Raw genomic sequence first — 14,726 nt, 5'->3', positions numbered from 1 at the left:
ACCCCCTGATCCCATACCTTTCAAGTCTATTGATTAAAATGTCATGATTGATTGTGTCAAATGCTTTTTTGAGATCTATGAAAATTCCAACAGAATGCAGTTTATGATCTTTGGCATTGGTGATCTCCTCAATTGATTCTATCAATGCTAGCGATGTTGAACTGTTTGCTCTAAATCCATACTGACTATCAGAGAGTAATTAATGTTTATTTACGAATTTATCTAGTCTGTGATTGAACAATTTTTCTAGGATTTTGGAGAATTGTGGAAGCAAGGAAACAAGGCCTGTAATTTGTGAAGTGGTGTATATCCCCAGTTTTATACAGTGGTACAACTTTAGCTATTTTCATTCTGTTAGAAATTTACCAGTCTGGAATGATAAGTTGCAGATGTATGTTAGTGGGTCTGAAATCCCCTCAATGACCTTTTTTACAACTTTCATATCAATTTCATTTAAATCCGTAGATGTTTTACCTTTACATTTATTTACAATATCTATTATTTCCTTTCTTTCCACTGCTGTGAGGAACATTGAACTGGGATTCCTTCCTATAAGGTCCTTTCTATAAGCATCCTGTAATATGAACCAATGTTATGACCAAATATAGAGTATGAAGATATGCACTGCTTCTGGGTTAAAGTCTTCGCTATAAAGTGTTGTTGTTCATATTAGCTCCTCTTCAGTTCGTTTGGTTGTTGCTTTACTGTTACTGTTATTTATGGTGTAGAACCCTGTAAGCACAGACACACAAAGACTTTCTTGCTTCTGGATTATTGGAAAACGTCTCTCCAGATCCATTATGAAGACTAATGGTTGTACATATGAGTAAATATAAATCATACTGGCAGCACATAAACAGATTATGACACATTTCCAAAATACAGTACACAACCAAAACCTCACTGGCTGCTCCAAAAGGGAACAGCATGCAAGTTAGCATTAGCTGTGAGTGTTAGCTGTGAGAAAAAAACCTTTTCACCAGAGCATAAATTGTTTATCCTGATTGGTTACTAGTACCACTGTGAGTTCTTACATTTTTTATGGCAGTTTGTGCAGTACGTTTGTGTGTTTAAGAATGCAGATCACTGCCAAACATTTATAAAAGCATCTTCGGCCATCATGGTGTGTTCATGGCTGTTAGTCATTGATTTTTGCAGTCTGGGGTTAGGGTTAGGGTTAACGACTTCGATCTACTTCGGAAGACTAAAGTAGAAGGTAACTGTCAGGTGTCTGGAGTTCACCCCGAATTTTAAAAAAAATATGAACTCATTGTGGGCAGCACAGTGGTGCAGTGGCTACCATTTTTTCCTCATAGTAAGAAGGTTCTTGGTTTGATTACTTTCTGTGCAAAGTTTGTATATTCTTCTCATGTATGTGTGGGTTCTTTCCAGGTTCTCTGACTTCCTCCTACTTTCAAAAATATGTAATTTAGCTGAATTAATCACTCCAAATAGTCTGTAGGTGGGAGTGTGTGTGCGAGTGGTTTTTCATCTTTCATGTGGCCCCCTAATGTGCTGGCGATGCATCCAGGGTGTACCCTGCCCTTTGCCCGTCCATCCATCCATCCATCCATCCATCCATCCATCCATCCATCCATCCATCCATCCATCCATCCATCCATCCATCCATCTATCCATCTATCCATCTATCCATCTATCCATCTATCTGTCAGTTTCACTTTGAGTCATAGCACACGTGACCAACTGGAGGCGTGGTTATGACGTCGACGTTGATTGACGTGTTTGCGTGGCCAGGAAGCAAACAGTGACATCACTTTCCAGAAATCCCCCTCGGTGCTGCGAAGGCGACGGAAAGAGACTAACAAACACAAAGAAGCGACCGAGGCGGCTGTCTGAACGGACCCACAACTAAAGCTACGAGGTGAGACGGCGGTTCGGGAGCCCGAGTGGCGGTAGCGGCGGCTAGCTCTAGCCTCCATCAGGCTAACGTCACTATTAGCGCTTTGGTGTATTAGCTGTGTGTTTTTTTTTCTAACAAAAACTGTACGTCAGAAATTCTTCGGTTACTCTGTTTACGTGCCTCTGTGCCAGCTTTAACGTGAACCGGACCCGTGTGGGTTAGTTGGTTAGTGGTTAATCTAACCAACCGATCATGAGGATTGACGGTGTCTGGATGTAGCAGTCATATGACGGGCAGCAGTGGCTCCTGTTAGCTTAGGCAGACATCTGTAACGGTGTGACAGAGTCTGTACTGATAGTGACGGCCCATTTAAGTAGTAATGGAACGTGAGCGCAGAAAGTGTAGTATACCGTGTAATCTATGTATACTATGTATACTATGTATACTATGTATTATCAATGAGAGGAGAGGGGGTGTAGGTCGGGCCTCCACCTATGTCCCTTTCCAGCTGGGTACTTTGGACCGGAATCAGACCACATTCTGGTGTGAAACCAGTTCGCTCCACGCAGGTGTAGTTAGCTTGTCCAAACGTGTCTAGAGCTGCCATGAAGGAGTTACTAAAAATCGACTCAGCTTCTTGTTTCGTTTTCTACAAACGTCCTCTTTCTTTGACTTCAGGGTTTGGTTGTGACATTTGAAACGCTGCCAAACACTCATTTTTTTCCAGGCAAGGCTTCAGCCAGCTGAGTGAGGGAGGAATATAAAGAGGACAAACAAAGCCAACAGAAAAGTAAACACTAGAAGGTATTAAAATGCCCTCTTTGTCTCCCCCCCCCCTACACACACACAATGGTGCCCCTGTCTGTGGTGCTGAGGACAGAATGGAGTGGTGGCTGGAGTGACTGGACACACAGTCTTTGGTTAAGAGACTGAAACTTGGGAGAGTGTTAAACTGAGTGTTTACCACGTATCTCCCCACTGAGTGCACATGACATTCGTCAGGAGTCTCATGTTTGTGATTGTTCTGCTTTTCTGTGATGCTGTAATGGAGCTTTAGTGATGGACCGAATCAATATGAAGGCTAGTCTGTGTTTCTGCACTAGGAAGACGGCATTCTGCTGTCTTCCTTGTCTGTAGGTTGCAGGGTTTTTATGGTGTGTCTAGAATTGAATCCTTAGTTGTGTGTTTATAGTTTGTTTTCCTCACCCTTTATAATGAACATATGGGTGTGACTTCTGATTGTGACAGTTGTTACTTTGTTTTAGAAGGAAATGGTTGAGCTATTTGTACAACTTCTGCTTTTATTACTGGTATTTTGGACGGATTTGATTTCAGATTACTGTTCAAGATATTGTTTTGACATTTTTCCTTCCTTTTAGGGCTGTACAAATAAAAAAACGAATGGATTTGGGAATGGTTCAGTCAGCCTGGTTGAGCTGGGTCATGTTTCACTGTCTGTGATGCCAAAATAATGTGACCGCATTTTCTCAGCTGTTAAATTTTCTCTCATCCACAGCATTTTTGGGTACAAACTAATAATCAATAGGATGTTTTTAGGTGACTACAATATCATAATTAAGTAAAATGAGCAAACTGAGGTAATGCCTCAAAAAAGTTAAGAGCTGTTTAAATTTACTTCTGTCAAATCGACTGATCACTGATAAATCAACGAACAGTTCTTGGCAAGTGACCCTTCTGTCTCCAAACTAATGTGCTTGTGATGCAGCCTGAACACAACAAATGTTTCCCATTTCTCTGGTGCTTAGGGCTGATTTGTGCAGCATCTGCTGAGAGGAATGCTTGACTGCTTCCACCAGTTAAAAAGAGATTTTAAGGAATATTTCACACCCACATATCATGTGTTTGCCTTCTCTTGTTAGTTAGATAAACAGTTGTGTTGATGTTCTTGGTCCACTTCAACAATGCACTGCAGTACAGAGTCAATTCCTCCTCTCAGGAAGTCATTTGGTTTGATGTTAATGGACGGCGCAGCTTAATGGATGAATAAAATTCAGATGTAATGAATGGCATTACTGTAATGTGAGTTTATCGCATCCAGTGTCCTTGTGAAGCTTGTCTGCCCTTTGTGTTACCTACACAACTGTTCTTCCCTTTTTAAGGTCCTTCTTGACTGAACTCTGTTTTTCTGCCCTCAGGATGTCCCTGTATCCGTCCCTGGAGGACCTCAAGGTCGACAAATTTATCAAGGCAAGTGTGTTGATTTTAGACTGCTGTGGTGAGACGTAGCCCTGTTATCGGGGGCTGGGAACCAAACTGTGTGCCGTTTAGTACTTTGAGCGCCTCATGATTTCTGTCAATAGTGTACATTAAGTACACTCAGGGAAATCCATCTGTGCCAAATTTTCATAAACTGCTGAGCGTCTCTAGGCAAGAACGTAACCTTGGAAAGACCTCACTTGTGTGTGTCTGCACTTCCTGCAACTCCCCTGATGTAAAATATGACTTTGGCCGTGTACTTCTGCATGTAGTACAGTTGTACTTTGAGATACAAGCTGCTCGACATAGGATTTTTTTAATGATACGAGCCGTCGCTCTGTCCGTATTTCTGTTTGACATGAGAGAAAATCCAACATGCGAATCATGCTTCTGGACGCCACCGCTTGTCTGTGGATAGATACATCAGCTGAGACAGCATCTCGCATTTGACCACGTGTTGTGTTGGTGGATGGATACAGCATCAGCTGACACAGGATCTCGTTCGCGTTCAGGAAGTGAAGACGTAGCTCATATGTTCTTTTGACTTTTGCATTTCTTTCATACTTAATCATTTTTTACGTAAATAATATGTAATCAATTATACACAGGTAAAGTCCGCATTTATATTGGCTGATAAAAATATGTTGTTGTTTTTTTTAAATTTGGGGGGTTTGGGACTTTTTTACAAGGCTGTAACGGATTAAAATGATTATAGTTATTTTAAATGAGGAAAATTTGTTTGACTTACGAGCTCAGTCACAGAACGGATTAAACCTCCTATCACATTATACAGCAGGCTTGATTCTCACATGTAAATCTGCTTTATGTATTTCAATTTGGAGGATACAAGTCACCCCAGAGAATCATGATCTGAATTTTAATCTGATCCAAAAAAAGTTGTGAGTCCCATTTTTTCCAGAATCACTCATGTTTTGTATATTCTAGTTTTCTGACCCCCGCGACCCACCACAGCGGATGAAGCGTTTAATGATAAATGAATAGTTTAACTGGTTTACTGTGTTTGTTCTGTCAAGCATTTGCGTGATACAAGCGTGATACAAACAAATATCTGTTTTTCATTTTTGTGACATTTCCTGTGGTTGTTGGTAGAACACTGCTGATGTACTGGGAGACATATTTAGCAATACCAAGAAGAATGTGCAGAATCTCAGATTGTCAGCAGAATTCTAGGTGTTTTTAATGTTGTGGTTGATTTTTTTTCTAGAATGGTGAGCAAGAACATTCCCCTCTAGAAAGTTAATGGAATTCTTGTGTTTTAGAAAGACTTGTAATTTTTCTCTTCTGTGACAGAGGCAAACTTCACGCTGCAAATGGTGCCGAGCTGCCCTGCTTTAAAGCAGTGCTGCTGTGGTAACATATTTGTTGTTGTGTTTTTCCACAACTGAAGTGATGCTTTTACACAAAATCAAGAGGAAAGCGCAGAAAAAGGGAATGCTAGTTACGGTACATAATTTTTAGGTATATTTCCAGCTGCTGTGAACTGAATGCTACACAACTGTACAGGAGCCTGTGGTAATTTTTACTATTGTTTTTTGTCATATATGGTGGATTCTAAAATGATCTTGTGGTTACTGATAGTTTGTTTACAAAATGTGTCTGCAAAAAGAAAAAAAAAGAATCCAAACTATAAATTGGGCAACCACAACAAAAGACAGGGAGATTAAACATGCACAAAGAATGAAACTATTTATTTATTTATGTTTTTGTTTTTTTCAGGCCCAGTCCCAATATGCCCAGAGTACCACCCCAATGCCAGCCATCACCGAGGGAACCTACCAGCCTCAGGCTGTTCCTGCTGGGATGTCAGGATCAAGTGAGTTGTTCAGTCATTATTTTATCATTCTATCATTGTTTGAACTCGTCTACGCTCAGAAGCACCATCCGTTCTGTAACAGAGAGACGGCCCGTCCCGTCTGGTGTCTGGACGTCTGTCTGCTGATACGGGTTTGGTCACCTGAGCCGTGATTCTGTGAGAACAAGTGTACAGAACTTGTTACATCCCGCTTCAAAGCGGTGATGTATTGTAATTGTCAATGTTTGTGTGTTTGTCCATTCTGTTGTATGTCCACCAAATATCTTCACAACTGTTGCAGCTAGAAAGATGGAACAAAAAGCAGATTACTCGGGTGGCAAAGGGAATAAAAATGAGATGATGACCTTGAGCTTGAGAAAAGTAGGTCAAGGTGAAATTTCAACTTTTGTGCACTCAAGAACCGGATAAGATAAAGGCCAGTGTGAGTAAGATCATATGTCAAAGCTAGTGCTTTGATCTACTGTACATATGCACTAGCTCTGACCTATGGTCAAAGCTATGCACTTGTCAGGTATTACTTTCAGGGTACCCTGACCTATCCTGTTGCAGTCCCTGACTGCCTTGTTTAGTATTAGCGAAACAATACTACTTTTTTTGTTTCTTTCTTGTGTTTCTCCTTTTTTTCTGAGTCAGTGAATGTAGACATGAAGTCTGCGGTCAGCCATAGTGAGAGAGGGGGAAACGTAGAGGAGGAAGGCCTCCACAAAGGTTTAACAGTGAGGTCCTTTAGAAATGACAAAACTGTTCCCAGTGTCTCTTTTCTGTTCACATGCAAAGTTCGGCAGGCTTTTAGTCTTTTATTTTCACTTCTGCAGTCACCATGGAGACTGACTTTGACTGGCATGATGGGATAAAGAGTGAGGAGGAGGAAGAGCTGATTACGAAAGGAGAGTGGGGGGAGACACAGGGGTGGAAGACAGAGAGATGGGAGGAGCCTGCCACCCTTATATGGAGCAGAGAAATGGAGCAGGCGCTGGGAGGGAGTGGCCGTAATGACATAATCGCTGGACCGCACCACATTTTTTACGAGGCCTCAGAAATGTGACCTTTATTATTTATTACCTATATAATTATCTTAAATTTGTGAACCTTTGTACTACCTTGGTGTGGAATTAGTAGTGCAATGTAATATAATAAGTACAATTTAACTTTTTAAATAATTATACTTAAATAACCCACAATGGGGATTTTTTTGACACTAAATCATGTTTCATACTTATGGGCCAGAGCATGCACAAAAATATGCATACATGCATTGTGTAAGCGATATAACCCTCAAGAGTAATGATTTTTTTTTGGTGGTGTATGTGGAGGCATGTATGAAATAGAATGACAGGTTGTGCAGCACATGAAGAGGAGTAGGACATTTGTGATAAGGTATATCATGAGATGTTTTCAGAAAAGATGTGTGGAGGTGTACAGATTAAATATTTAGGGACATTTTACCTATTTATAAATTATAAATGTTGTTTTCTATGCCACAACTCTTCCTTTGTTACGTCAACAACGTGTTGGTGTTTGTCACTCCATCGTGACCGGTCTTCACAGTGAGTGTGTTTGTGTGTGAAGCTTGAAGTGAGTCACTCAGACAGAGTTGACTTGAGACTTAACTCCATGAGCTGCAGTGGTCGCACCATCAAAACATGTGAGATCTGGAAGGGTGATATTTTATTTGAAGCATTACGGTTTTAGCAGCTGATCATTGATTTGTAACTAATCATTAATAATCAAACACACAAGCTGAAGACAAGGGATTAGAGTCTATGTGTTGTAAAATTAACACAGAGACACACGCACACACACAGCAGGAGAGGGTGCAGTATGACAGTCTACTCACATGCGCCGCCTGGTGGTTGTTGGTGCACACAACCACAACTACTGCAAGACAAACACTTTGCCGTGCCTCCTCCCCCACTGTGGTGCCTCCCTGTGGCAGTATTACTGTACGTTACTGCGGCAGTGCTCACATATTACATTTTTCTCATCTAAAACCTGCTGTAACACCTGCGCCGATTTACATTCTTTACCATCTATTAAACATCACTGCAAGTAGATAATGTTCTTTACAAGCCTTAGTCTCTATCTAAAAGAATATAAATTTCTGTGTAGCACTAATGCTTAAGTATTATCAGCATCACATTGTTATGTCTGGTCCTCTGTGGCCTTTGTATGCCTTCAGTTGAAGTGCTGCTGCATTAAAGATGAGTTATTGTGGAATGCTAATTCCATTTTAAAATTTATACATAAATATAGGTTTCCCCCCTTTTTTTTTTTTTTTTTTTTTTACATTTTCTGTAGTTTCCTCTTCATTTCTTGTGCTTTATAAGCTTCAGTAATACTAATAAATAGCATTAATAATAATCCAGTTGCTGATACGTTCCTGGGCCTGTAGATGTTCTTCTGTTTGTGTTACTTACAGTTTTTACTGCATTTTGTTAAAAATTGTGAAAAGTTGTCTGTCCATGCAAATTTGAAGTTTACAGTACAGGGTTATTGTAATGATTTCTCTATACGAAAAAAAAAAAAAGAAAAAGATAAAAATATAAACATGTTTAATATGAAAATGTACATTTCTTACATTTACATTTCCTTTCGTACATTTCGTATATTTCTTCTTTTAAAATCATAATCTCTCTTTGCACTTCCCCAGGCTTGTACCCAAACCTGGAGGAGCTGGGAGACTACATGGGTTTGGCCCTCAACAGTGATGAAGTTCAGAAGAACCTGGCTCTGATGCCAGTGGCAGACAGTGTAAGTAGTGTGTTCTAGGGATGTTTTGCTAAAGGAGCACTCCACCAGGATAACATTGAACCAGTGACACTGACTGCTATTGTCATGTTCATGTTGAACTTGATTTTCTGACAAACTGGCAGCAGTCCATCTGACATGGGTTAGTGTTAGCATAGCCTGCATCCTCAGGATGAATAACTTCTTCAAGCATGCCTAAAGCATCCCATTTCTCTGCTGGAGGCAGACGCTGAACTGTCCACATATGACACCATTTCTTTTTAATCGTGCGCTGAATTGCAATGCAACAAACAGCTTTAATATTTTCTTCTTCTAACATGTCACTTAATTTCACCTCTTGTTCCTTCTGTTATTCCCCAGCAAGTGGCAGTGCCCGTCAACTATGGTGTTGGGGGGATGGTGCAGCCCGTGACGGGGGCTGATGTTGGCATCAGGCGAGCAGAGATCCGTCCAGGGCTGCGAGAGCTCATCCTGTGTAAGGACCAAGATGGGAAGGTGGGACTCCGCCTCAGAGCCATTGACAATGTGAGTAAACAATACAGACTGTTTGTCAAAGACTCTCCCACCCAGTTACTGATATCTTTTGTCATTTTACTGTAATCCTGTGGCGCTCCAGTTCTTTACATTAAAAGGCAAGTTTAAAACCTGGCACTCCCAGCTGAGCAAAAAAGTTGGAGCTCATTTTTCATTCCAGCACTTCAAACCTCATGAGGCAGCAGCATTTAGCTGACCACAATGCAACAGTCTTGGTGCTGGGTTCCAGTGGGGATCTAAATGAATAATTTCAGTCATTTCAAAGATTGAAGCAAAACATCTTCGGTCATAAATCATCACCTCTTTTTCAGTTTTTGAGACTTTAAGGAGAGGAATTGATTGGAACTGGCTGTAAAGATACACCCTACAAGTGCAGGAGGTACACTACCGTAAAAAAGTAATTTCCATTTAATATTTATATAGAACAGATTATAGAAATCTGTTCATCATCGGTGACATCTTCATCATTGTCTGTCCACTCAACAAGCTACACCTGCTTTACGTGAAGGATGTAAATCTTCCTTCACTGCTGGTGCTAACATGTTTCAGTTATATAACATGTATATAATTTGTTATAATCTATCACCTATTTATGTAACAAAACTAAGCAGGTTTAAAATGTATTTTTTGTGTTCCTTTTAGTTTTCTACTAATAGCAATCAATCAAAATGATTTGATCATATTCCATGGATCTTAAGTTGTACTAACCGTAAAAATAGTTTTGAAGGTTGAAGTGAATTCTTCTGTCTCTGGTGAGATCAGTTTAGCCTTACTTCTTGCCTCTTTGAATTGCTCTTTTGTTTCCGCTTCTGTTCACCCAGTCCTGGGGCTAACTTTGAATGTTTTCTCATACAGGGAGTGTTCGTCCAGCTGGTGCAGGCGAACTCACCCGCTGCTTTGGCTGGGCTGCGTTTTGGGGATCAGGTCCTGCAGATCAATGGACAAAACTGTGCCGGCTGGAGTGCAGACAAGTCGCACAAAGCCCTGAAGGCTGCAGCTGAAACGCGCATTGAGCTGGTGGTCAGGGATAGGTGAGGATTTAAAGCATGTGATTCCAACAGCACTCACCACTGGTCTAAGTCTACCGCTGCAAATACTGCAAACATAGATACATTTTGAAGCAGTAAGGTTAGCCATCTTTGCTAAACTTCAGAAGGCAATTCAAAATCAAGCAGCAGCATTCAGTCTTTCTGTAGACACATGTATTGTGTATTTATTTATCTATCCATCCATTCATTTATTCATCTTCTACCGCTTTGACTGGGGCGGGGGAAACTCTGGGCGTGACGCCAACGCGCCGCGGAGTCACACAGAGACACAAACACACACACACTCACACCTACGGACACTTTGCAGCCAGTCAATCATCCATCCATCCATTTATTTTTTTTGTCTTGGAACAAGTTTGTTACTTTGTGCAAGTGCATCAGGCCCAAGGTTCAAAATGTTCCTTCTATAAACTTGATTGTTCATTCCAACTCCAACTCCTTAGCATCTGTTTGTAAACTGTGCAAACAGCTAGTTGTAGTTTCATCATCATGTCTCTAATGATCCAGATGGAGTCTTTCTCAAAGGCTCAGGTTGTTTAGTCGGTGGACTAAATGCATTTTGCTTTGACCTTCTGCTTCTTGACGAGCTGACATACACGCATAATGTTGATGTAAAAAGTCATTAATTTTTAATTATTTTATAGCTTCCTTTAATTTTAAACAAAGACATGTTCTGTCATCTGAATAAAAGTGATTGGTGACCTCTGCTGGTCACTTCATTATGTTAACGTCTTTATTCCCCGATTTTCACTTTGACTTTGAAGCAAAGAATTTCATGGAACTTCACAAGTTCATATCTTTTACTTAGAAGGTAATTAAAATTTTCCTTCTTTGTCTTCAGGCCATTTCAGCGCACCATCACCATGCACAAAGACAGCACTGGCCATGTGGGCTTCATCTACAAGTCTGGCAAAATCACCTCGCTGGCCAAGGATGGCTCTGCTGCCCGCAACGGTCTGCTGGTTGAACATTACATCTGTGAAATCAACGGACAAAATGTTATTGGACTCAAGGTCAGGCTCTTGTTTCTGAATCCAAGTCATTTTATCAAAGTTTAGTCACTAATGGAGATCAGTTAAACATCACTAAAATGTAAACAATGAAATAAACAAAATGTCCTAGAATGTGTTCAATATTCAAATTTCATTTTCTCTCTCCATGAGATTATCAGGTGTTGTGCGATCTCAGCCAGTGCCTTGTACACAGTGTGGTGAAGTCATCTCAGTGATAATGTTTTAAGTAATACCATCTAATTCCATATTACAAACGAGCGAACATTGATGATTTCATAAGGTAAAGATCAGAAGAGGTAAAAGTATCTGTGACACATTTTTGATATTTTGTGACTAATTACAATGAATCAACTTTCACCATTTGTGAGTGAGTGCAAGCTCCAACCACAAAATCTCTTTAGAAAGAAGTATAACTTGCCGTAGCTTTCAAACTACCCTGTGATGAAGGATTTTAAATTGTTTTGGGTTCAATAGTCGCTTTGCTAGCTTGCAGTTCAGTAGTCTTGTGAGATCCTCGCATCATCATCCTCATTATCATCACTCTCTTTATGAAAATTTTAGGATTCTCAGATCAAGGACATTCTGACCACGTCTCCCTCTGCCATGACCATCACCGTCATGCCAAAGTTCATCTATGAGCACATGATAAAGAGGTACGACAGCGGCTTGTTTGTGTGAACTTTTTATTTGGTCTGTCTGTTTCGCGGAATGTTTTTTTTCTCATGTGTAATCAAATTCAAACTCAAATTTTAAATAAAAGAGTATGAAATGAATGAAATAGATTTTGTCTTGACAACCCCCCTCTCAGTCACACTCCTCAGTGTGGTTCAACACTGGCCCACCTGTGTGAAAGTGTCTGTTCAATCTGGGTTTAATTGTTCAGTCTCTACTACCAGTGAGTCGTGGTTGGTGGTTTAGACCTCTTAGTAACACTCTGCTCTTATCGGCATTGTATAAGTCTCGTGTTAAGTTTTAGTGTCAGTTGTTGTGACTGTGGCCACTTTACTTGTACAGTTTCTCATGGTCTCATTGTTGTGCAGCAAAGATGATGGTTTCAGTTTATACAGATGGAGTTACAAAGAACAGTAGAGTTTAAAAGGGCATTTTTCCTTAATAAGCGTGACTTAGGTGTGTATTCTGTGTGTGCATTAAGTCGACTGATCTCACAGTCCAGACTTTGGCAGTTACTGACTTTATTTTTAGAAAAAAGGAACAAACAAGAAAATAACAATGATTAGTGAGAATAGATTTGCCTCTTACCCAGATGTGAGAGTAAATTTCTTTCCACGACACATGCTTAGCTTGCAGTTTTGGGCAATAAACAGTCTAGACTGATTTCTAGCAGAGCGGAAATCTAATACTGAGCTGCTGAAGGGTTGAGTGACCAGACTGTTCCACTGTATAATAACTTATCTGCTGATAACATGGTGTATCCAGAGTCCTAGAGAATTTCATTTGCAACCGCTCTTACCTGTTTTTAGGGGCACAGGTGAGGGGCCATCAACAACTAGGGGTTAGGGTTAAAAAGAGTAACTGGGATTGGGCCTAAAAGCTTTTAGTTATTCCCTGTTGCAGACCAACCGAACCAGATAATGTAGTTTAACCTAATTTTTGTGCGACACTCTTCCTGATGCATTGTTGTTCTTTTACTTCAGGATGTCTACTGGTCTCCTGCGCTCAGCCATGGACCACTCTGTCCCTGAGGTGTGAGGACTATGAAGAGGACTGTAAACCATCAGGATATCTTCAATACAGACCCGTTTCTCTCTCGTTTTTCCTTACCCATCTCTATTCCTCTGTCTTCATACCAAAACACCTTATGTGTCACAATAATTTCTCATAATAACATAATCCTAATCTTTCGTTTCTGTTCGTCAGTATATGCATTACCCTTTCATCATCTGTGCTGACATGTCCAGCGCTCTGTACTAGCTGATAGCCTAATAACTAAATATTTTCCTGATGTATTCCAGATCAAGGACAGCACATCTTTTTAAAACTTTTTTTAATCCATACACAATGTCTTTAGACCAGATCTTACTTATCCCTGTAGAGATGAATCATAGACACATGTTGCTTTGTGTTGTCAGAATGCTGTAAAAGCCAGCAGTCATTACTGCCCTACTGTGCTCCCAGCTTGTGAATTTGGCCCTTGATGCAGAAATAATCAGCTGAATTAAGATCTGAAAAAAGTTTGCTGACAGGTTCAAGTTTACAGTTATTTAGGAAAACAAAGATTGGTTTAAACTTGTACCGTACAGTGGTACTGAAATGTATTGGCATTTGGATAATTTTTTTGTTTTATTGTTCTGGATCCTGATGCATCACATCTGCTGTCACAATGAGACTGGTGTTGAGAATTTGTACGTTCAAGGAACAGAGTGCAAATTTCAGTGTCAAGTGTTAGGGCTGCAGTAGCTGGTAGTAGTAGTTGCCCAATGAGGCTGGAATATTGACCCATCTACAACCATGTTCAGCTCGCTGTAGTCAAGTCGAGAAGTGTTAATTGGATAAGGTCTGCATTTGGACAGGGTCTTTGCCGGGCAGACCCATTAAGTGCACTTTCCACTACCTTGTCAAAAGGTCGTCTTTCCTGTAATCATTTCAGCAGTAAACTTTTTTATTTTTGTGTTTTTTTTGTGCCTCATGTTGATGAGAGACCTCCTGAAAGCAAACCTGTGTGTTAACTATAGGAAACTGCTTGAATTTGATGCTAAGTATCATCATCTTAAATTGAAAGCCTTTAACACAATAGGTTTCTCTAGTGACCATCCTCCTCTGCTCTGAGAGGATGTCTATCACTAATATTTCTTCTGTTGACTCTGAGCACAGTGCCACAGAGCAGAGCTATGTTATAGTGTAGTATAATTATGACTTTCTACTTGTTATATAAAGTTGATCCTTTATTGCTGTTCATGGTTGGATGATGCACGTTCTTCCTTTCTTTGTATGCAATCCGATAATCGTCACTGTCATTCTGGAAAAGATTATACAGAAATCAAATAGTTTATGTGCGAATGTAACCAAGATAATATTGTCAAACCAATAAAAGTCTTTCTGTTCACACTTTTTTTTTTTTTTTTCATTTTGAAACCCATGTCTCCTTTCAGTCACGTGAGAATGTTAGTGTTAATAGAGCTGTGAGAGAAATGATTGGCTGGTTGTTGACCTAAAAACAAATCAGGGCACAAAAAGAGAGGTAAGTAAAGAAAGTGACTTCGGTGTAAGCACGCCCACAGTGGGCTCCAGTCCAGTGTGTATATGAAGTCACAGTACACTGGAATGTTGTAGAAGGTGGCAACTTGTCACAGTACTGATTTATGCATTTACTTGTTGTGTTGTGTCTTTAGGTTTATTGATTAAAAATCCAGATGAGAACATGAAGTAAACAGGGTTAAAATGTTTTTCATGTAAACTCTCCAGACACCAAGTGGTGGAAGACTAGTTGTGACAAAGGTGATGGTGGCTTT

At 40.2% G+C, this 14,726-nt stretch overlaps 1 protein-coding gene across 2 annotated transcripts; it reads left to right on the top strand.

Moving 5' to 3' along the window:
- Positions 1 to 1,734: 1,734 nt before the first annotated feature.
- On the top strand, positions 1,735 to 14,322 carry sdcbp2 (syndecan binding protein (syntenin) 2). 2 transcript variants are annotated; one of them, XM_068334618.1, is made up of 10 exons: positions 1,753 to 1,882; positions 2,589 to 2,665; positions 4,018 to 4,069; positions 5,816 to 5,912; positions 8,563 to 8,663; positions 9,021 to 9,185; positions 10,050 to 10,225; positions 11,085 to 11,256; positions 11,818 to 11,909; positions 12,912 to 14,322. In XM_068334618.1, exons 3-10 carry the CDS (start codon positions 4,019 to 4,021, stop codon positions 12,964 to 12,966), a joined length of 909 nt encoding a protein of 302 aa, XP_068190719.1. In that variant the 5' UTR covers positions 1,753 to 1,882; positions 2,589 to 2,665; position 4,018; the 3' UTR covers positions 12,967 to 14,322. The 2 variants fall into 2 exon arrangements, with proteins under 2 accessions (XP_068190709.1, XP_068190719.1); XM_068334608.1 differs by lacking the exon at positions 2,589 to 2,665 and having other exon boundaries at positions 1,735 to 1,882.
- The last annotated feature ends 404 nt before the right edge of the window (positions 14,323 to 14,726 follow it).

The sequence above is a fragment of the Antennarius striatus genome, chromosome 2, assembly GCF_040054535.1.
Source record: "Antennarius striatus isolate MH-2024 chromosome 2, ASM4005453v1, whole genome shotgun sequence".
Classification (NCBI taxonomy): Eukaryota; Metazoa; Chordata; class Actinopteri; order Lophiiformes; family Antennariidae; genus Antennarius; species Antennarius striatus.
The sequence above is the reverse complement of the archived record's forward strand: the minus strand, read 5'-3'. Positions and strand labels throughout refer to the sequence as shown.